The 22,249-nt window shown below is 42.3% G+C and overlaps 1 protein-coding gene across 13 annotated transcripts in view; it reads right to left on the bottom strand.

The window, feature by feature from the left end:
• The window catches only part of mbnl2 (muscleblind-like splicing regulator 2), a 51,092-nt gene extending 29,937 nt beyond the window's left edge, over positions 1-21,155 (bottom strand). For 4 of the 13 annotated variants that reach the window (XM_056370223.1, XM_056370221.1, XM_056370225.1 and 1 more), the window contains exons 1-2: positions 20,897-21,151; positions 10,631-11,543 (exon numbers count right to left, since the gene is read on the bottom strand). In XM_056370223.1, the coding sequence (XP_056226198.1) occupies positions 10,631-10,804 (174 nt within the window). In that variant the 5' untranslated portion in view covers positions 10,805-11,543; positions 20,897-21,151. Of the gene's footprint in view, positions 1-10,630; positions 11,544-17,137; positions 17,442-20,896 lie in introns of those variants that run through there. The other 9 variants (XM_056370222.1, XM_056370220.1, XM_056370224.1 and 6 more) reach the window with 5 other exon arrangements.
• Between the last annotated feature and the right edge of the window lie 1,094 nt (positions 21,156-22,249).

Raw genomic sequence — 22,249 nt, 5'->3', positions numbered from 1 at the left:
TTGATATGACAGCAGTCCTATAGCCATAACAGTGAAAGACTGCATAGAAATAGGTTACATGATGTTGACGCCCTAGTTTGAAAGGAACTGTGCCACAGCCCCAAGAGGAAACAGCAGAAAGCCAGTGGGCCTTATTTTAATATCCTAATTTTACATTTGTTAACAGATACCTCAGTTTCAATCGCTCTCTAGCGATCAAAGCCACTGCTACTCTGCAGTGCTCCAAAAATAACACAAATCCACTACAAATGCTAATGAGAGAAGTTAAGCAAACAATGCAAGAAAATAAAAAAGACTAGCCTACATCTTCTTTCCCCCGCTGACACTATCGACCGCATGTCAGAGCGTGTTGAGGAGTTGTGTAAATCCATAAAACAGATAAAGGAGGATAATGAGATGGAAGGGAGAGAGCAGATCTATTCATCAAAGCCTCTTTCTAACACACTCAGCAGATAGGGCAGAAATGTTGTATGGCTGCTTATGCTCCAGTTTGGAGATTAAAGCTTTGGTTGCTGACAAAAAAAGTTGAGGGGTATAGGTATATAACTCAAACGACAGAGAACCTGGAGAGCTAAGTTACCCAAGAAAGAATTTACAAGCACACTAGTTTTCTTTTTAGGAATTTTATCTTGTATCTTTGATCATATTCAACATATAATGCTTCACAGTTACTCATATCCCTGTAGACATAATGAGAGAGACAAGTCATACATTCATTTGAAGTTAAAGAGTGAGCAGGAAAAAAAAGTTGTTTACATGCTGCAGTATGCTGTACCAATCAATATATGACTTGCTAATGCAAAAACCTGGTAATCTCTGGGAAACCACCAATGTAATGTCTACAGTTTTCTAACAGGCCTGTGCAATTTCACTTTACTACGTGCAACCAAAGGGGAAAAAGGCGCACCATCGCCTGGATCGACATGTTGTTTGTTGGTTGTGATGATGAGGCCTCTGAGGAAGCTCTCTCCCGTGGGTTGAGGAGACTCGTCCACATGGAGATGATGAAAACAGTCCTCATAAGGTCAAGAACACCGAGATAGAGAGGGCTGAAGGAGTGCTTATACTTGGTTAAAGTAATAAGTGCCCTTTGGTCAAAGAGATGAGATCAATAAAACCAGGTTACAGTGACTCAAACAGCCTTTGAGCTGCAGGGTGTGTTTTTATCTTCAAATTGTCTGATGCAGGTAAACATATTGATCACTCTATTCACCCATGTTATCATCCTGTACTTTTTCCCGTTTTCTCTAAAGTAAGTGAATGAGTGAAAGAGAGTGAGAGGCAGACTGAACCCCAGTCAGAGCTATAGAAATGCAAACAGAACAGGATTAGAGAGAACTTTTCACAGGCAACATCTGTTTGCTCATCAATCATGAAATGCCTTTTTTGGTAGTACAGCTACAGTGTCAGTAGTGTCTGTGCTTGAGCCATATGATCATTAAAACTGATGCTCTTCCTACCATAGATGTTTTAATGGCGCCAATTTATATCCCCCACTGGTACCACTTCTATTTCCCTCTCATCCTCCTCTCCCTCATCTCCTCCTCATTCCCTCACCCACCATGGGTTCGCCCTACTCTGTGACGGTGCGCGTTGCCAATTAGTGTCCCCCACCTGTCGCCGTGGGTCACTGGTGCAGGCATCTGCTGGGTGTGAAAATTGGGCATCTCACTTTCGCCCATGAACTTTGCATGCCCCTCCCTGTAGGCCCAAGCAAACGCATATATACACACAGAGAGGCACAGATATGCTGCCATGACCTAAAGTTGACCTTTATGGTATGGCCACCCTGGGTGTGACACAAATAACACCTCTAGCTTGAACTTTGACAGCTTGAATTCTCATTCTCAGTGGCGACATCATGATGTTTCCAGATCTTAGACATAAACTGGTAGGTACAATGTTAATATTTGTGATGACCAAAACTATGCCAATTATAAGACAAGTTTTATTGATGTGGGCATTTGTATTGAGCTCAGCCAAACAAAAGAGGCCTCAATAGAGCATCATTTAAGAACTAGTATCAGATCTGAATTAGCAGAGCGTGCTTTGGTATGAAAACATTTACAACAATACCCAGCTTTCTCTCTTACCAGACAGCTATAAGCCTTTCATTCACTAATGCAAGAGTCACACTGACTCCAAGACTTTCATCCAGACAAGCTCTATCAAATTACTCCAAATTGGAGCAGCTACACTCAAGCCTATTAAGCCTGATGTTTTTGAGAAAAGTTAGACTGGAACAAATTCTCTACTATAACGTCATGGCACTGACTGCAACAGCAGTATTGTTTTGGGTAATCAGCCATTTTAGATCAGACCACTGAATCAGTCCTTATCCATAATCTAATGAGGCAAATGACTGCCTCTTCATTATGTGTGCTGTGCTGCAGGTACTGCAGCAGACTGCACAGGGGAGTGTTTCACAAGAAATTATGGCAGGTTCCACTTTTACCGCTCAGTCCATCACTGCCACTTGTCAAGCCTGAATATCATACGAATCAGAACCATTGTAGGAGAAAAAAAGAGTTCACAGTGTGCACTTCAACATGTTTTTTAGAAGGCAAGCCCATGTCAATCACTGTCACTGCTGTTTATATTCATTTTATTAACACAGAATAATTCTGATGCTGACATACCAACATATAGTCTTAGATATTTTCCCCACTGACACATCTTCACATGGGATTGGGATGTCATGCTAGGTCTGGTTCACAACAGCCTGTTTGACACAGACCAATAGTCATTTAGACAAAAAAGTGGAGGGAAGCCATTCTGGTGTAGGGCCCCTAAAGATTGCATTTCTGTTGCCTCATTAGATGGAGCCAATTAAGAAGATCTCTGTCTCATTATAAAGGCTGGCCCCTGGGAGACAGCTGGGCCTGTCTGTCTAACTGTTTGTAGCTCCCCAGGTGTGTGTGTGTATGTGTAAGTGCATGCACATGTGAGCTGTGGGTGGCTGGATGGGAATTGTGGAGTATCTTGAGCTGTGTGTCTTTGTAAGTTTGTCCATTGTATAATCAAAGGAGAACTAAAAGAAGCCTGGGGGAGCAGTCAACACATTTCCAGAGCAACTATTAATTTCTATGTTTAATGTGGGCCACAGAAAAAGCCATGTGCAATACACAGAACATACTGTGGCGAGCAATAGGCATCTCTGTTCCTTCCAGGAAAAACACAAGGATGAAGCTATTGATTTTCCAAAAATGATGTACATTTTTATATGTAAGGTGTGATTCAGCTGAACAAAGCAGAGAAATGAATCCCCTGATGACTGATGATGAAACTACGTATCAATAATTAATGAAACCAATACTAAAGGTCAAGCACACAAGCCTCCTGCCTGACTCGCCATAGATCTGCCTTCAGCTTTACTGCAGAGGTGCTCATAGCAGCAATGACTACTGCAGCAGTAAGGCAGTTTGAGTCCAGCTGGCTTTGAAATCACCAAATGTGAGGATGGCATTGATTCTGCAGCACTGATTTAAGTTGTTTTTTACAGGGAGAGAGAAAAAATTGCAGAGAATCTTGTACTTTATCAGCACTGTGGGCAGCAGAGCGAGATGGAAAAAAAAAAGGATGACTCAGAGGTAGTGGGTGGATTGAGACCAGGTGAGACACTGGTACAGCAGATGGGCAGATTCTCAGTGCTCAGTCTCTCCATCATGTTGCAGGCGGCTCATTGGGTGACGAACTCCTACTATTCAATCTGATACTAAACAACAGTAGTGCCATACGTCTTCTGTCTTATAGAGAAGAGATAATGGAGTGCAAGCTCAAAACTGGAACTCCGTTACATGATAAAAACAGGGGTTGCATATTAGCAGAGTGATGTAGAGAGTAGGCGGATTACCCTACATATGTAAGGCGTTTAAGACCCACTACTGCTGTGTGTCTGACCAATACATTGAGAGCCTGAATAAAAACAGCTGATATTCTGTAACTAAATCCATGTTTTGACTTGAATGAAATGAGTCATTTGATATTATAAATACTCTGCGTAACGTAACATGTATTTTTGTAAATATATTTAAAAACAATTATTCCTAAATGCAGTTTAATATGTAAGTTCATGCCTGATATTTTGGTTTATTAAAGCTACATGCTGCTTGTTTTCCTCTTTCTGATGTCTTGAATATCCTCACTTGAAAACACAAAACTGCCTTCACATTTACAGTATGTACCACTACACAACTATTCTCAATTGGTTCTATGTACTATTTTAGTTTGGTTGCCCACATAAAGAGCAAAATCCCTGTTGCAAGAAGACAACATTTGCTACCAAAAGACTCCATAAACACTGTAAACCAACTGCACCAACAGCAGCTCCCAAGTGAATGAACTGAGGTTTCACACATTCTCAAAAAAACAGGTAAAAGTAGGAAACAAGACATAAACAACTGACTCTGAGGAGTCAAAAAAAGTACAGTAGTATTACAGTAGTACTGCGTTTTCCTCTTTTCCTGTAATATTTGAATATTCTGAGCATAGTGTCTACAGTTGGCTTCGACCAATTCTGCAGCAAGACCCAGAGGGGGACAGTGAAATGTGGGTATCAGAGCAGACTCTCTCACTCCCACACACTCACACACACACTGACACACAGATGTGGGTCAGAGCAGTGGCCCAATTAAAATGCCAACCCTACTGCATCAACTTCTCTGATCAACAGCAGCACAGTGCAGTACTGTCGTTACTGTCTGCAGTAACATCAATAACCTTTGAAGCTATCTGTCACAAGTTCAATCAATTTATGCAAAATGACAACACTAACATGTAAATGTCACATCACAGGAAGACAGAAAATGAAAAGATCTAGTGAAACAGTAATATCACAGGAGACCTGTTGGTTTCAACAGGTTTAGATCTAGCTATGAAACTCAACTTTCTTCATAGCTCAAGTGCATCTGATACAAATCATGTTGACACTGAACTATTTCTGAGGTTTAATGGTGGCTAAACTGCCTTCATTTACACAAAATAAAAGTTTTTATGGTTTTTCTTATCAGTATGAAAAATTTCCTGTGACTACATAGGACTGACTGACAAACTGGGCTTGGGTCATGAGACTTCCTCCTCCTTCTCTCTTATCTCTTTCCATCCTTGGAACCTTTTTCAGATCAGTTTGACTGGGGCTGTGGGCTGTAGGGGGTGAAATCACATGGATCAAATTAAATTTGGCACAGTTTGCACAGGGAAGACAGTGAGCGTGCGTGCGTGCGTCTGTGTATGAAGAGGCCTGTTTAACCAATGGTAGCGGTGGGGGTCTCCTAGGGGCTCATCAAAGCATGCTGCATCCACTGCAGCCCCACGTTAAGCTCAAGTCAGTGCCTCATTGTGTCTATGTGAATGACCCTGGGGGAACACCAACTCCCACAGCGCTGCATACATTCCCCTCCACGTTTGCTCTGCCCAGGGTGTGGCCCAGTTCGAGAGGATTACGCGGAGGAATGCAGCCGAGCCCATCTTTTAAAACAAGGGAGGAAAGGGGGGCTGAGGCCACGGGCATAAAGTTCATGTTCACTGAGGCTTCCTAAAGATCCAAAAAACCGCAAATGCAATAAGCCCAGAGGGATGAAGTTACAGTTAAATCAGAGGAATTTCTAAACTTCAAAAAGGTATCTGTTAACATTTAAGTTTCACTGTCTGGTGTCTGTCAGGACTAGCGGCTATAGAGTAACAGATTAACTCAAGGTCACAGACACTTTCCCGCTGAATCTTAATACAATTAGTTTTAAAAAGTTGCTCTGACTCCCAGCTTGACTTGACCTGTCACCTGCAGACAGACTTTATTTCTTTACTCCTTTGGCTGAATCACTGGTTCTCCTCCTGCACATTATTCCCCTAGCCATTCAAATATTACCAGCTTCCCTTCTTTCTATGTTCCCTCGCTTCTCTATTTACTGGTCTCAGCCATCCCACGACCCCAAAAAACATGTGTGCTCTTTGGAAGCAGAGTCCGGATTAAGATGTTCTTACCAAGTGAGGGAAAACAGGGCACCTCATCCCCAGGGGGACTGTGCAGAGTCTGTGATACAAATGCGAAACACTCCACACACCTGAAAGTACCTTCTATTGTTTCTCCTGCTTCACCACTTTCTTTCTGACAGCCGCAACTTGACGAAATGTGATAGTACCAGGATGCAACACACTATCCCCCACCTCTCAGACTATTGAAGCTCGATCAGGCGTGGAGGTACCTGGTAAAATCTGACTAGTACAAAAAATGGGGGGAGTAAAATCTAAACAGCCCAACCATGTGATCTGTTCTGTAAAGGTTTGTCAGGGTACTACTAACTAAATTTTCTGAAGTGTATAAAAAATTTAATTTAAATGACAATCTCTCCAAATGCTGCTTATTTTTAGACTTATTTTTTGCTTTGTTGACAGCCTACCTGTTTTATGACATATTTGTGCAATGACAAGCAGTCAAAAACATAAATTGAGACAAACGCTCTGGACATGAGCAGTCTATTACTGCAGAGTGAAGAAATATAACTCAGCCAGCTTGGTCAGAGACAGGACTAAAGAGAACAAACTGGAAAAGCAGAGAAATTAACAAAAGGCTACTGTCAGAGGCACAGCCAATGTGACATCATCACATGACTGGTGTGATTGCATTTACCCCATTACCGTAAGTATTCTCGTTCATTTCCAACAGCACCCTCCTCCCCTCATCTTCACCACCACTATGTTACGGTTTCCATGGTCACAGTGAAACAAGTACCAAAGAGCTTAAAGGAAATGGCATCAGATGTGACACATTATCTGTGGCACTGCTGGAGACACAGTGCTGCCTGTATTGATTATCTATCAACGTCTGCAGTGAATGAACTGATGGTAATATACCTCCACATTTAAATAATTTAAATCATCTACCTGCATGGAGGTCACCTCATGTTGCCACACTGTTTAAACAACTACAATCTACATCCTGAAAAGACATGTCAATTCCACGTCGTGCCTGGCAGCCACCAAACCTGTCTGTGCATGTTTGGTTTGCATGTAATTTTCCTACTTCAAAAGATGAAGCAGAGACAAACAAAAATGTTGAGAAAGTCATAAACAAACATACCAACACAAAGAAGAGCTGAGTGGTGCCAGGCTCCACAGCCATATTGGAAGTGTAATTGAAAAAACAGTTGACATATCTAAGCAATTCCCACAGCTACTCCTGTTGCTGAGGTCAACACTGTCAAATTTTGATGTCACGTCTCAATGGAAATGGATGATACCTGGTGAGATATTTCATGACTACCTACCAAATGTGACTACGGCTTTAGATGGACAGAGATGAGGCAGCTTGTCCTATTTTGAGAGATGACAAATGTAGCATGGAGACACTATTTCTAAAGCCTTCAGTGTTGAGCAGGGGGACAAAAAATAATCCCCTAGACATTAAACTATAGACATGCTGATGGCAGCGCAGCGGAGTCAGGATGCTGCAAGCTTTATGATCGAGAAAGCATGTGGTAACAGAACAGGAATGATTCCTCATTGTCATTCGTCCCATGCAAAGCACACTAACAGAAAATGCAAAACCAGATATTTGAGTTCCCAGATCATCCGTCTGCTCCAGATGAATGGAACTAGTGCAAGTGACTCTTTGGCTGCTTCCCAAACTAACTACACCCATCTCTGTCCTTATCAGAAATCAGAGGGGCCTGGTTGCTCTCTAGGTCTCATCAGTAAGGACGGATGCACACACTGGAGCTATAACTTAATTATGCTCTCAAATGTAATTTATACCCAAAAAATATATGAAGTGCTTATCTCTTCTCTACCTCTTGCCACAAGCAATGACAGCAGCCTTTCTAAGGAGTCCCACTGCATTGTGTTTAAAATTAATAATACCTTTTAAAAGCTGCGTAGCAGAAGATGATTGCAAAGTGTTTACCAATCAGAGACACCTGTAATTTACATAATCTCATGTAAAAGATTTTCTTTTTAATTGTGTAGCCCAAACACTCAGGTAATCATAGGCCAAAAGTCACAAGTGATTATGTGGCTCTACTTGGCACAGCATATATCCAAAATAAACCCTGGTGTGAAAACAAGCAGTAAAATCGTTTATTTTGCCAGTGGACTGCAAAATTTGAGATTTTACTATATGGGAGTTCAACAAGGAGCAACTGTCCTCACATGGATGTTTTTACCAACTCAAGACAAAACAGTCAAATTCTCCACAGACTCAGCATGTTTTTTTTGACAAGACAGAATTACACCATTACTCCTCTCCTGAGCCATACCTTTCACATGTTTATGAAAACAACCCTTCTGATCACTTGCCATGTCACGCCTGGCAGCACACAACCCTGGCATGATAACCCTATCGGATGAGAAGACTCAGGAAGATGATATGGGCGTAATTGGGTGGAAATCAGCCTGCCGTGGAGCGAAACACATTTCCTAATGCATAATAAAGCATTCATTCTCTTAGCTGTCACGAGGAAAGTCTTTGTGAGAGAGGAGGCGAGTTGGAGTTAAAAGTACAGAGAATCCTGTATTCTTGTTCTGTCACTGGGTCGTATGGTGAAAAGAGGGGGTGGGGGGAGGGAGAGGGAAAGAGTGACTGCAATTAGATATAGACTTGTCTATATGTTGAACAATTTCGCTGACAGGCTTGTCCAGCGACAAAATTCCTAGATAAACAATATTATAAGAAACCTATAGTATGCAGTGGCAGGGTCAAAGGCACAAAGCCCAGACAGCAGATGGAACAAATATTCCTTTGTTCTTAGGATGCTGTTGCGTGGTATATATTATAATAGAAAAAGAAAAAAATGCAATAGCAATATCATCAAATGCCTCTATATCCTTACCCCACTCAGAACTGGCTGGCAATCATGATGAGAATGACTGGTTGGCCTTTTCAAGGAACAGCGAAATCATGTCATGTGCCATGGATCCATGTCAAGGCTTTCTTTGCATGATACAACAACACATCGATTCTGACTGGAGTCAGCTGTTTGCTCGTTAAACCATAATGGCATAATATCTCGCAAAATCTGGCAGCTGGGAAGCAGTGTCACTCAGTGGCTGACTGCAAGCAATAACTCAGCAACTCATGAGTTCAGTCTCACTGAAGAAAACAGCTGTAGCACCCTAAACACGGCTTGTTTTCATAGTGTCAAATAAATAATTGAACATGAGCAACTTGTATTGAAGAGCGCTTTTACACACGCTGGAAAGCTTGCCATGTCTGTCAGGAAGAAGAGGGTCACAATTCAGGGTTGTCCCCAGCAAACCAGCACTTTTCAATTTTAAGGTGTAACAAAGTGTACGACGTCAGAATTAGAGAACAGCTCTTCACAAGTTGCGGATCTAGCCTGTCTTTTGTCACTGACCTAATACAAACTGTGAAATTCACTCTCCACACTGCATTGCTGTACAAGTGAAATGCAGCTACAGCGTATATTTAAAAAAAGAAAAACTCCTCACAGTTACAGTGTTCTGCTCTAGTTTCTTTGGCTATTTATCACTGTCACAGCTGTTGTTTTGTTTTTTTCCACTCAGCTTGAAAATAATAGGTTGCTCTTGGACTCAGTCATCTTATTTGCAGCATGTGGGGGCTTGTGTGAAGCGCCCTTGTTATAATTGAGGAGACTTTCAATGTGTCTGGTGTTAAGCTAATTTGAGATATTTTACCACAATGAAAAAAACAAATAAAAAAGCAAACTGTGCAATAGTAAGTGTATCAAACATATCAATATAACTGTGACATAACTCCTCATAAGAGGTGTCTACAGATAAACTACAGGCCTTTATTAAAGAAATAAATACTTCAATGTGGCTTTAAGGCTGCATATCAACCCAGTGTAGTCAATCATAACAATTCTATCCATTTAGAGATTCTGCTCTTCAGTTGACAAAAAGCATATTAACCACATCTTAAAGAAGCAATGCTTATTCCTCTTCTATGAGAACCAAACATTACAGAGCAAACTCTGGCTGATGATGTTGTTTGTTGGTTGTGTTTGACAGCTGACATGCACCCAGGAATAGAAGCCCTGGAACGACTTAAGGCGATCAGATGTTCCCCCACAAGTACAGATGATGGACAAGGCATGGTAACATTAGAAGAACTTACCGTATAAAAAACCAAACACACATGCACACACACACACACACACACACACACACACACACACACACACACACACACACACAAACACACACACCTGTGGTGACAGTGAACATGACAACAAACCTCTCTGGCCTTTAGCTTCATAGGTCAGACTGGTCTGCTAACTGCAGCACAGCATGGAGACCTGACACACATGCTAATTTGAGCAGACAACCTACACCCACCAACCATTAGGAACCACAACGCTGTTAACATTTTACGTCAGATTCTCTACTGGTATTGCAGGGATGTAATCCAATTATTATTTGCTTTATCGTTTAACCATGTGGTTATGTAAAGAGAAATAAATGAACAAGTAGAAACCAGGATGATTTTTGCAGTGTTACCTATATGCCAGGGAAACATGACAAGAAATTAACCTCATGAAAAGGTAGGTATAGATTCCACAATCTATTTGTATCCAATACTAAGTAGAGGACAGAGTAAAAGTCATAACATCCCAACACATGAGAGCAGTTCCATACGGTATTTAAAAATCCTTACCTTTAATGAGTCAAAACAGGCGATCACCCTCCCATTCTCCACTTGGCAGCTTTTGGGTGGGTGGGCAAATTTGCATTCCTCATCACTGCGTGAACAAGTCCCTCTCTGAAACTGCCGGCACACTTCCAGGGTCAGCCATTTTGTGTCCCGTATCGAAGCAATGTTTAGAGCCATGTCAGCAGTGCTGGCTGTGGAGCTGGGGTGGAGTGGAGCCACTTGGTTTAAGGAGGAGATTATCCTCTGAGGAGTTGTTTCAGTGTTCCAATAAAAAAAAATAAAACCCACAACAACTAAAACTAATGGAACATGTAGATATAAGTGATCTGCCTCAGGTCAGTGGATGAGGTTTGTCCTTGTGGACAAGAAAGTGGAGGTAATGGACTGGCAAAGTCTCTGTGACCGAAGCATGGGACTGCACTGCTGTTGATGAGTTTGTCAGTCAAACAGCTAATTGTTCATCAATCAGTAAGTCTCAGGTGCAGACCTCTGACGATGCAGAGGGGGCATGCTCGGAAACAATCTCTACTGGTTGTACCAATGTCCCAAAAATGTCCTTTGTATAAAAGATGATATCTGTTCAAGGGTGGCTGTTGGAGAGCAGAAGTGGTGCTATTTTGAGGTGCGATGGCACAGTTTAGGACAACACAACGTTTGTGGCTTTCTATTATTTAAAAGTCTTCAATACCTACTCTCTCTGAGCTTTGGCACCTTGGCCAGCAGTGCAGTAGCTCCACCTCTTCACTTGGGGTTTCTTCTCTCTGAGCACAGGTAAGAATAACCCAAAGGGTTAGCGGTGTTTGCAGCTGAGCTATATCCTGTCACGACTGCAGAGGGAGAAATCTGAAGCTCTTCAGAAACGCCCAGGGATCATCAAGAAGGGATGTCGTCTCACAAGGCACTTTCTGTCAGTGATCTGAAAAGGAGAAGAGAAAAGAGACACAGAGAGAGACAAGAAACAAACAGATTGAGGTTATTTTCAGAGTGAGAAAATGGCTTGCTAAATATCAGCAGGCGTTAACAGTGTTTGTGTATGAATGTCAGTCTGAATTTGGGTGCACACTGCCCCAGAGGGCTGCTAGTTCTAAAGGGTACAGGGCTGATGAACCAGAGAAAAGGCAGTTGTGAGGTTATTCAGAAGCCACTTGAGTTTAAGTCCCCCAGTCACTGCTGTGTGCTATTGTACCGGGTGACTACAAGCCCGGTGGCTCTCCAACATATTGCATACAAAGCGGTGAATGGCAAAAGCTTCTGTGCTATGAGACAGTGGACAAGAGCATCGACTCAGAGCAGAGATAGAAAAAAGCCCCAGGGTGCAACCCGCCCTGTAGAGCCATGCACTGAGGGATGGTGCAGCCAATAGAAAACCGCGCAGCGCAGCACTATTCCGGGCAGCCGTCCAGCAGCCAGAGAGGGACCGAGACAGATGCATATGCCAGTGCCAGACACGATTATGACGCTGCCCAGTGTCCTGCAATATTCACTGGTCTCCCACCGTCCAAATTAGATACCGGCTCATTGACGGCGGCCTGGCAATTTAAATTCACGAGGGGAATGCGTGTATGTGCGTCTTGCCTCATCCTGTAAAGGCACTGGTCTCTGTCTGGTTGTTGTCTAGGGACAGAGGGGGGACAATTGGTGGAGCTACAATCTGAGGAAGTGACCTTTAGTTTGAGCGTAAGAAATCCATTACTAAGCTACTGCGCAGGGAGCTCTTTTCTTGGCACATCTGGAAATATTTTTCTGCTAACTGAGGGAGGGGGATAGGGAACACCAGACTGAAGAAGGACATGGAGAAGGGTTGTAAAAACCTACAGCTCTAGCTAAAAGATTCCCCTTTAATGATTTAAACATATAAACCTATCTATGGAAAACACCAAAATAATGTTAAGATGTTGAGAACAACCTCTAAAGGCACATGACAAACTCCACTTGGTGTTAATGAAGGCAAGTTGAGACTGACTCGAAATATTATGCTACTGTTAAGGGAAGAAGGAATCCCTTTACAAATTCCCTGCACAAGCAGAAACCCTAACACAGTTGTCATATTGGTGAACAGTCATTCAGGTCCTGTCAGATTTGGGTATTTTTGCCTGCTGTCCTGCAGAACTAAGCATCTTCCTTCTTCTTGGTCTGTTAGTTGAACTTGGACTCATTAATTGGAGACTTCTGAATTCTGTGAGTAGTTTTGTCTGAAGGCTGAAACATCAAGGAGAGATACTCAACGGTGGCATAAGGACAAGACCATGTACGCAAAAGAAAAAATGGCCAAAGTCTTTCAGAACCTGTTTTTTTTTTTTTGACATGTAAAGCACAAATTAGCAGAAAGATGTTTCCCCTTGAAATCACCCACCAACCTTATACTGTTCCAAGCCTATGAATCCAGACCATTGTCTAGCTAATCATATTGTCCCACTTTAGTGCTGATCATGTGAAATGAGATGAGAAGCTTCCTGGCCCGATCGTACTGACGCCCAGGCTCCACTCTCCAAAGCAGGATTTAATTTCACACCATCTCCCCAGGGAGAGAGCCAATCGCTGCAGAAGAGACAGTCAGGTAAGAATCATGTCAGATCTGACCTTTAACAATTAATCCCTTCTTATTTTTAGAAGCCATAAGAAGTCTGTGATCAAGCTAACCTACTTTGTCATAATGTGTGAAGGGACGGCGGCGCCATTTCTCTGTGAAATGACTTGGCCGCAAATGGAGCAAGTTGTGCTAAAATAGTTGGATACCACATGCATCAGTCATTTCTATTTTTTGTGGAGAAAGCAGAGGTTTACCGCACTGAAAGCTTTCATGATATCAAGTAGGCCCACAATGTGGATAAGGGCTGGTTGGGATCATCAAGGGGCTCAACAGGCAACATTCAAACACTGTTTGTCATGAAAGATATTCAAAACAAATGTTGAGGACTGGAGATCACTAAGACCCTCATGTGGGTGATGGTATGATAAAAATCATGCACGAACATGATCGCACGTCTGCTCCCATACTGGATAGGCTCCTGTATGTTTGTTCAATATGGCCAGGGAATTTAACTGCTGCCCAAGCCAACATTTTTTGTCATAATTTTGGTTTGCTGTGATGCAGAAAAATCAGCATTGAAACTAGGCCCAAATCAATTCAATCAATGATTATCAATTCAATCATGAACATGTTCAAAGAGCAAAGATTGACACACAGAGAAATGGCACTGCGATAGCATGTGTATCTAATGCTAGCCTCTAGAAACATGCCACGACTCCTGCTGGAAAGCAAACTGCCATCCTGGGGGGAAAACTGTTACCTTTGTCATATAACAACATCCCATCCTAAGCGCATGGGAAACTCAAACACACAGTGGAAGAAAATGGCTTTGCAATAATGACTGCTTTGGAAAACTCTCACTGAGGTTAGAGGCAGGGCATGCAGTTTTGGTTTTGTCGGGTTTGACGTGTCCTTCTTCTGCTACATGCAAACTGGCTTAGTTTACACTAAGCTTGGCAGTCGCACTTCGGAGACAATGCTACTGGTATGAAGGGACGGAAACACAGATGGCTGGCAGGTAGGAAGGGACCATACAGCACCATATGTTTTTACCTCAGAGATTCGCCCTCCTGTATACCCTCATGGCTGAACCAGGCTCTGTTTTTGCAATTTTAAGTCCTTCCAGGGTTAGAAATGTGAAGATCAGATTTCTACAAAAATAGAGCCTGAGCGAAGGACTAGTCTAGTAATCTGGCTCTGACAACACAGGAATATATTGTGTTTCAAGGTATTGTAATAAAATAGTTGTTAATATCGCTGTTCACTTTGGCAACTGAATCTTTAATCCTGATAGTGTCGTCCTTTATGTTTTCAGCAATTCAGTACCACATGTAGAATAAAACCTAAAAGCCAAAACCGTCACATCAGTGTATCTCCTGTTTAGCTTTAATTCCTGAGTTCCTATAAGACGGCTGTGTCCCCTCTGTGTCCTCAGTACAAACAGTGAACAGACAGGGTGACCTGATAAAGCAGGGCAGAGATGTGAAGAAAAGCACCACAGTACTAGACTTTATGGATTACTGACGCTTACTAAGGCCAGCTGGCAGGGGCATTATCTTGGTCAGTCTGCTTAATTGAATGAGAGTCAGCAGGACTGGGGCGTCTCGAGTGAAAGTCATTGGCTTGACCTCTGAATACCACGTATGTAACCCATTAGTCTGGTATCTGTGTGCTCTGGCTGCGCGGTGCAGTTATCTTAGCTGCTTGTATTTGTTCAGCAGAGACGATAAGCTACCTGGTTTCCATCGGTCGTAAGCCTTGTGACAACGTTTACTGTGGCATCAGCCAGGTGTTGCCAGCAAAATAAAGTACAAATACAAACGACTATGACAGACAAGAGCATGAGCTGGGTACCTGAGTGACTGCATTTCCATTTATTACCATTTTATGCTGGCAAGCCACAGTTGTATGGTCATTTGCATGGTCAAGAGGAACAAGTGGCCAATGTTTTTCAAGGCTGTGGAGAGAGGGCCTCATTGTAGAGGGGAAATAGGAAAATGTTCAGTTTCCAGTGAGTAATGGAAAATTAGTGCAGGTTTTATCAAAATGTCCTCCATCCTTAGCAAACTAACCTAGCTTTCAGTGTGACATCACCGCTTGCAAAATGTTCCTTTGCATCTTCCAGAGAGGATCAGAGCAGGGCCCTGCAGCCTAATTCGTATTTAATACTATGGGCGCTATGACGCTTATGAAATTGTCTTTGGCATAAGCTATGGCTCCTTGAGTTCAATATTATCAGGTACCATTAGCGATAAGGACGGGTGAGTGAGCTCAGCAGAGTCTATAGCAGGACTAAGCTACTGTTCCGAGGCAACGCAAGAAGCATTTCACAGAGTCAGCAGATAGGTGTGCTCCATATCATAATAGCCTTAACTAAACCACAGTGACCCAAATGGCCCTGCTCATGGTATAGGACTGGGCTTTCCTCTCCTGATAAGTGGCCTATTTCATAACACAGAACAAATGATAGTTCATTTCCATCATTTGCTAAGTTTTTAAGCATTTAACTGAAAACAGATAAGAGTCTCAATATCATTTATTGATATCAACCCCTGCACTCAGTAAATGGAATTGTTTTCCTGTGTAACTATTCTCATCTGCTCCCTGCTTAGCCACAGGACTCAAGCAAGTCATCAGCTAATTACAGTACAGTTGGCAGCCAGAGGTGAATAGTGCTGTTCAGATAAACATGATGATTAACAGGATACCCAAGCATACTGCATGTAAAAGTCTGAAGTGACAACTGAAGAAGCACTATAGGTACAGTGTAACTGTTGTGATGAGTTCCACTGACACTTTCTACTGTATATCCTAAAATCAAGGATAGAAAACACTATATTAGATTAAAGCTCTTATGCAGTGAAATATTAAGTATAACACATCAAATGAATGGGAATCTTAAGCCACCAAATTACAGCACTTGAAAACATAAGAGCTAAATGATTCAGCAAACTCACCCTTGTGTCACAGAGCAATCACACTCCCTCTTTCATGCAGAAGATGTCTGAAAAACCTGCTAACCACTAAATCCTTTTAATACCATCTCGAGGTACAATTTGCATGAGAGTCAATTTCTGAGAAGGGGATATCTGGCTCAAAGGTTCTTGCAGACGTATCCTATTCTTTTCTCAACAGGAAGGGCTGAACTGAAGTTCCATTTTAGAAAACACCCACTTCCCCTTGATCCATGGCCAGACGTATGACACCACCCTGGCCTTTTCCATGCAGGCGATGATGACCACTGCTTGAGTGCACCAGGCAAAGCGCCTAGCACAAAACTAAATCTAGATAGACAGCGGAAAGCTAAAGACACGTCACCCGTGCCCCATCTAACTCAAAAGGTTAATTATGATGTGGGCCTTATTAGAACTGTGAAGTTCCAGCTTATTCAGGCCATCAGCTATTTGTATCCACATGCATAAAGAGTGTCGAAACATCAGACCCTCTTCTGTACAAACAACCTTTGCCTGTAGTTAGCCCTTCTTATTTGGAAAATTTGCGCACTGAGAGTTACCAGGAAAAACTTTGGGGGAAACACACAAAGCAAGCAGTGTCAGGGCAGATGCCACACAACACAAGTTTTTCTCTACAGAGTGAAAAATATGTTGCCCATGTGGCAAAAAGAACTCCTGACATTTGCACTGAGGACGGAGCGAGTCAACAGCTGTGATAATGCCTCTCCCTTAGAAGCCGAAAGAGAAAGTCCATTACAGTGCTGGAAACTGCAACATGGATAGTTACTGCATGGTGGAAAGCTCCCATTACTCCTTTGCGTTTATACCACTCTATCTAAATTTTCTTCGTTTCTTCCCTCGTTTCAGCCTCACACTCTTTCTCTAGCACAGATAAAATATTCCCTCTCCTCCCTCCCCACCCAGACTGGTATGCAGCACACTGCAGCAAAACTCCAGAAAAAAAAATTTCAAAAAAAAAAAAGAAAAAGACAGAAAAAGCCAGCCAATATGAAGGTTCTTTCCCACCTCATTTCACTGTGTCCCGTAGCTCTGCTGTGTGCCTCTGTCTGTCTGCTGTCCCGTACATAGGAGGCACCCGGTGCTTCTGTGACACTGAGCTACAATACAGCTCTCCCTTCAGCCTCAGCGACTGGAGTTAATGACCATGTGAAGTGTTGTCATTCCTCACGAGCTGCCGAGTGCTGCAGCCGGAGGTCCATGCCTAGACAGGGATTTTCTCTCGATGTCTCTCTTTCTCTCTCTCTCTCAGCCACGGAGCAAGCAAGCGAGCGAGGCAGGCAGGCAGGAAGCAGAAGAGTGTCTACTCCAACTATCTAGCTGAAACACTTCCAGCCACCACCACCCCCCCACACCCCTAAAGCCAGCCCCTTCCTGCCCACCAGCTTGTGGCAAGGCCCTGCCCCTAACAGCTCCAACCAATAGAGAGACTGCTTCTCTGAATCATAGCCCTCTATTGGAACAGAGCATCCTAACTGAAGGGGCGAAAACTGCACTTACAGTAACAAACCCTGAATGCTGAGCTTAAAAGGTATTTCCCCAATTTCATGCCCTGTTAAACTAGATATCACATAATTAATTCTTTTTCCACTCTTCCCCTGGTGAACTTGATTCTATTTCAATTCATATCAGCGCCAATGAACTGTTTTCAAAAAAAACAAGCTCAAGAATATAAAGTCTAGAAATATTTGTCATACAACAAAGTTATATCAGTAAGCAATAATCAAAGAATTGCTGCAGTTTCATAATGAAATCAGCCCCGTCCTTCTCTACGTTCTATGATCACATTTAACACCATCCCCCCAGGAAACAGGAGGACTGCACCACCTCCCCCTCCCGACTCACCTCTACTTCCACTCAGAATCCGTCCTCTAAACTCATCTACCCCACCACCCAGACACCCCTCTCCTCCTCCTCCTCTCTTACATTCAGTATATCATGTCTTCTTCTCCGCCAACCTATCCTCATCCCCTACCTGTATGTTTTCCCCATTTCTGTAAGATGTCTTTCAAGCTCTATTTCAATCTAATTCCTTAGTTTACTGGACTGGAAAATTGCACAGTAGTGAACATTTCTGTTATTGTTATTGCATCAGAATGTGTTTGGAAAAAAAGACTGGTTATGGCTGGGATTTGGGAGTCTTGGTCTGTCTCCTACCCCACCCATCCTCTCCCCTCCACCCAGCTGATGACATGCTGGTTGGCATCACATGAGCCGTGAAACCGGAGCGTCACAGAACTGATGAGTCAGAGATCCAGCTTCATGACTTTTCGATCCAGATTCAATAGAACAGCTGTACCGTCTGTCTCTGTGCCTCTGTCTCTCCCTGTGTCTGTCTCTCTTTCTCTCTGCCTCTGTCTCATACAAAGGCTGTGAATGACGCGGCAGCCTGGGTGTTTCGTTGACATCAGTGAAGCTAAACATGATTTACAGTTCCATGATAAACAAACCTATTTACTGTCTGATTATGCTTTGGTAGCTATATATAATCTGCTTCACAGGCAATAGATTTATCTTTGGGGAGATGGGGGTTGGGGGGGATTAATCTCACTAGCATGAAAAATTGTCTACCTCAGCAAATGACACTGAATACTGACGTCATCTTAGGCATCAGGGCACCTGTAGGGAAATAACACAGACAAGTACTCTTCCATTAGATAAAGCATGAACAGAGAAGCGAGGGATCTCAGCCTTTGTCAAAAGCAGAAGTGTCAATTTACACCTTCCATGAATGCAGTCTCACTACACTATCATGTACACAGAGGCAAGAGATTAAAGGAGGAGGAGTGCTTCTCAACAGCAACAACTAAATATTACTGCAAGAAGAAACTTGACTGGTATGATTGCAATAAACAACTAAATATCTTATCATTCATCCTAAACAACGGCAGTTGTACAGGTCAGTATGCTCCATCACTGCTGATGGATGAAACTTATCAATCTCTCATTTGTCTGCAACTGACTTCTCAATAACCACATTACTGAATAACTGTCAATATCTGCATAACAAACCCTGCTTGTAGCTAATTTCCACCGGCAGACCTCAGATAGCCTACCTCCTAAATAGATTTGTCCGACAGGAAAACAAACAAAAGCCTGGCAGACAAACAAGCCGAGCCACTTCCTTCCCACATGGTATCCCCTCCCCACTTATTATCCCTGTCCTGTTTGACCCCAAACGGCTTGGCTCACTCACACACAACCAGATTTCGGATTCTGTTGCCCAAAGCGGCTTCATTTTCAAACACAAAAGGAGAATTTTGAAACAATGGCTAATTACAGCAAATGAAGATTGATGGGTTAAAACTGTTTGAAAATGCTCCCCAGCATAGAATATTGTTTGTATTCTGTGTTATTACTATTACTACTGGATAGTTAAACACGACAGGGAAAGAGAAAAAAAACAGGGCTCAGAAATAGGGCACCGAAGACAGATCAATGAAAAGGCAGCTGTCTTTTTCTATTATTAGCCATAATCAAATATCAAGCGGCAGAGAGTTGTGCTTCCTTCTATTTGTAACTTATTCTGATAGGGCTGTCACACACTAAGTCCACAAGTGCTGAATGGATGCGTAGGCAAGTGGTGGTCAACCAGTTTGTTTTGGAGCAAGTTCAAGGCTGTGCATTGAGACTGTGTTCAAAAGTTAAAATAAAAGAGAAGACTAAAATCAACCAGTGAATACTAGATACCCTACATTAAAATTCCTACTGGCTTTGGATCAAACTATCTATTTTAGAATTTTGGAATTTGTAGAATAATCTGATGCTAATTTGACCCTGTATAAAATCTATTTTCGTACTTCTGATTATAAAAAAAACCCTATTTCCTAGCTGTTATATTGTACAGTGGATTACTGTGCTGTGGATTGCAGTGTGTGGCACTGCTCTAATAACCTTAATGAACACAATATATATTTATATTCCATATAAATGGCAAGCCGAGGTCCACTTTACAGTATTACACTGATAGCTCATTTGAACTTAATGTCTCCAGTCTGCCTCACTGCTCTTCCAATGGTGTAATTTTATTCTAGATGTCAATTTGCATTTACAGAAGGACAAATTACAGTAGATGACCTAGCAACTAGCCTAATCAAAACCCATTAACCTTACCCAGGTGTAAAGACTATTGCTCAGCCAACCTGCAGTAGATGAAATGTGCCTCAGTTAACATCTCATAAGAGCAGCTTTATTGCTTCTTGTACCCAGCAATTAAATCTAACAGCACATTAATAAAGGTGTTTTTGCATTAGCATTTGAAAGTAATAACATGTTACATTTAGTTCGTAGTACACTGGAATATACATGCACTTTGTGACAGTGATGCCAACGCCATTGGTGAATACTGGTGGCTGTCTATCATAAGTGGAATTAATAATGAATTAGTTACTATCAGAACCTAGCCCCGACAGATTTTATTAGGTCATTAGCTACTTCACTAATAGCAAACAGAATGTCCCAGAAAGCATTACAATGAACCGTGCAGGAGAAACACACGGGGGACCACGACGACGTAATGCATATTGATTTAATCTTTGATTTTATGGAGCAGCTTTCACTTGTTTTCATTAGCTTTCTCGGCAGTGATTAGGAGCTAGCATAGCAACCCAGTCACCAACGACCAACGTTTCAACAACATTAAGAACGTTTTCAGGCACCTTTACTGTCCAAAAAAGCTGCCATATTCCGTATAACGCCGTAACAAGTGTGTAAAGAAACGCCAGAACCAAAGGGTGCTAGCTGCTAAGCTAACTACCTGCAGCTTACCTGATGACGAACCTGTCACATCCAGCTGCACTTCAGCCGCCACCGCCGCTTCTCGAAAGCGCTATTTCGGCTGGAAGGGGACTCACGGTTCGGAACAGGACGGCAGAAAATGGACTTCGACTGAGACTTCTCACTATTTCTTTTCAGCAGCAAACTTTTCCGCTTTCGAAATGTATTTCAGTGAAAGGCTGAAGTACGCTATCACTCGCTACACGCTAGCTCGCTAACTACTTTTAAGGCTAGGGTAGGAAGCAACAAGCGATTTTGACAGTTGGAGGAAATGTTGAATGAGCTTCGCTAGGGGGTTAGTTCTAAGGTATAAATATTAGTACCGGATTTAATAACAATTATTTGAGCTATTGTAAACTGCAACTACAATATATACTGCATGCAGTTATAATGTGTTGGTAAATGTCGTTCAATTAAATCAAGGATATCTACTTCTATTCGATAAACAACACAATTTCCCACCTACAGTAAATATGGTACAGTCCAGAGGAACCAAGGGTAAAGGGGTGGTTGTTACCTAGGAAACAACAGTGAATCTCCCTCGGGGAAAAGATGTGGCCACTGATTTATGAACCAGTGCCCGTCTGTCTGTCAAAGTAGCCTGCCATCGACAAGATGAAGACATTAAGGACATTTGACAAAATGTACTGCGCTGTCTTCTCTGAGATACTACAGGTTATCTCCCTATGTTCAACACTTCTATGTGACGAATGTACAGTAACCTCCTCCTAGTCTGAATTTCTAGTTAAATAATGAAAATTGATGTATTTTTTATTATTGTAACTTAACTGTTTTGATGCAAGAGTGATTTAATATGTTTGGCTAAAATAATGTAGATTTCTTTTGTGACACAATCTAAACTACCCATTATACAAAGGATATCGATTTTTATAACTATCATGACAGATTTATTGTATGTTATATATGTATCATATGTATTGATTTGTTGTTATTACTATTTAAAATCTGTCAATACAAATGTAACAGCAAAATGACAATAAAAGCTAATCATACACAATAAATCAGCACATCATCACCACTTGATGCTTTACAGAGAAGCATGCACATCTCCAGCATTTTGCAGCCTAGTTGCGTACAGCTGGGTGGATTTAGCAGTCTGTGACACACAGAGACCCGTTGTCAGCAAGGAGCGCAACGAGTCAACAAGGAGCAAGTCACAAATATCCCCGGAATGAGCAGAGAGGCACAAATTTAGCCCCACTGACTGCTGCCCACGCCATGTGCTGCCTATTGAGCACATGAACAATGAACATAGCCATTATAGACTGCTCTGTCAGGGCCAAGGTCTGCTTCAGTGGAATGCCACTGGGAATGAAGGCATCA

Source organism: Seriola aureovittata, chromosome 24, assembly GCF_021018895.1.
Source record: "Seriola aureovittata isolate HTS-2021-v1 ecotype China chromosome 24, ASM2101889v1, whole genome shotgun sequence".
Lineage (NCBI taxonomy): Eukaryota > Metazoa > Chordata > Actinopteri > Carangiformes > Carangidae > Seriola > Seriola aureovittata.
Note: the sequence above shows the minus strand (reverse complement) of the source record. Positions and strands in the feature narration are given on the sequence as shown.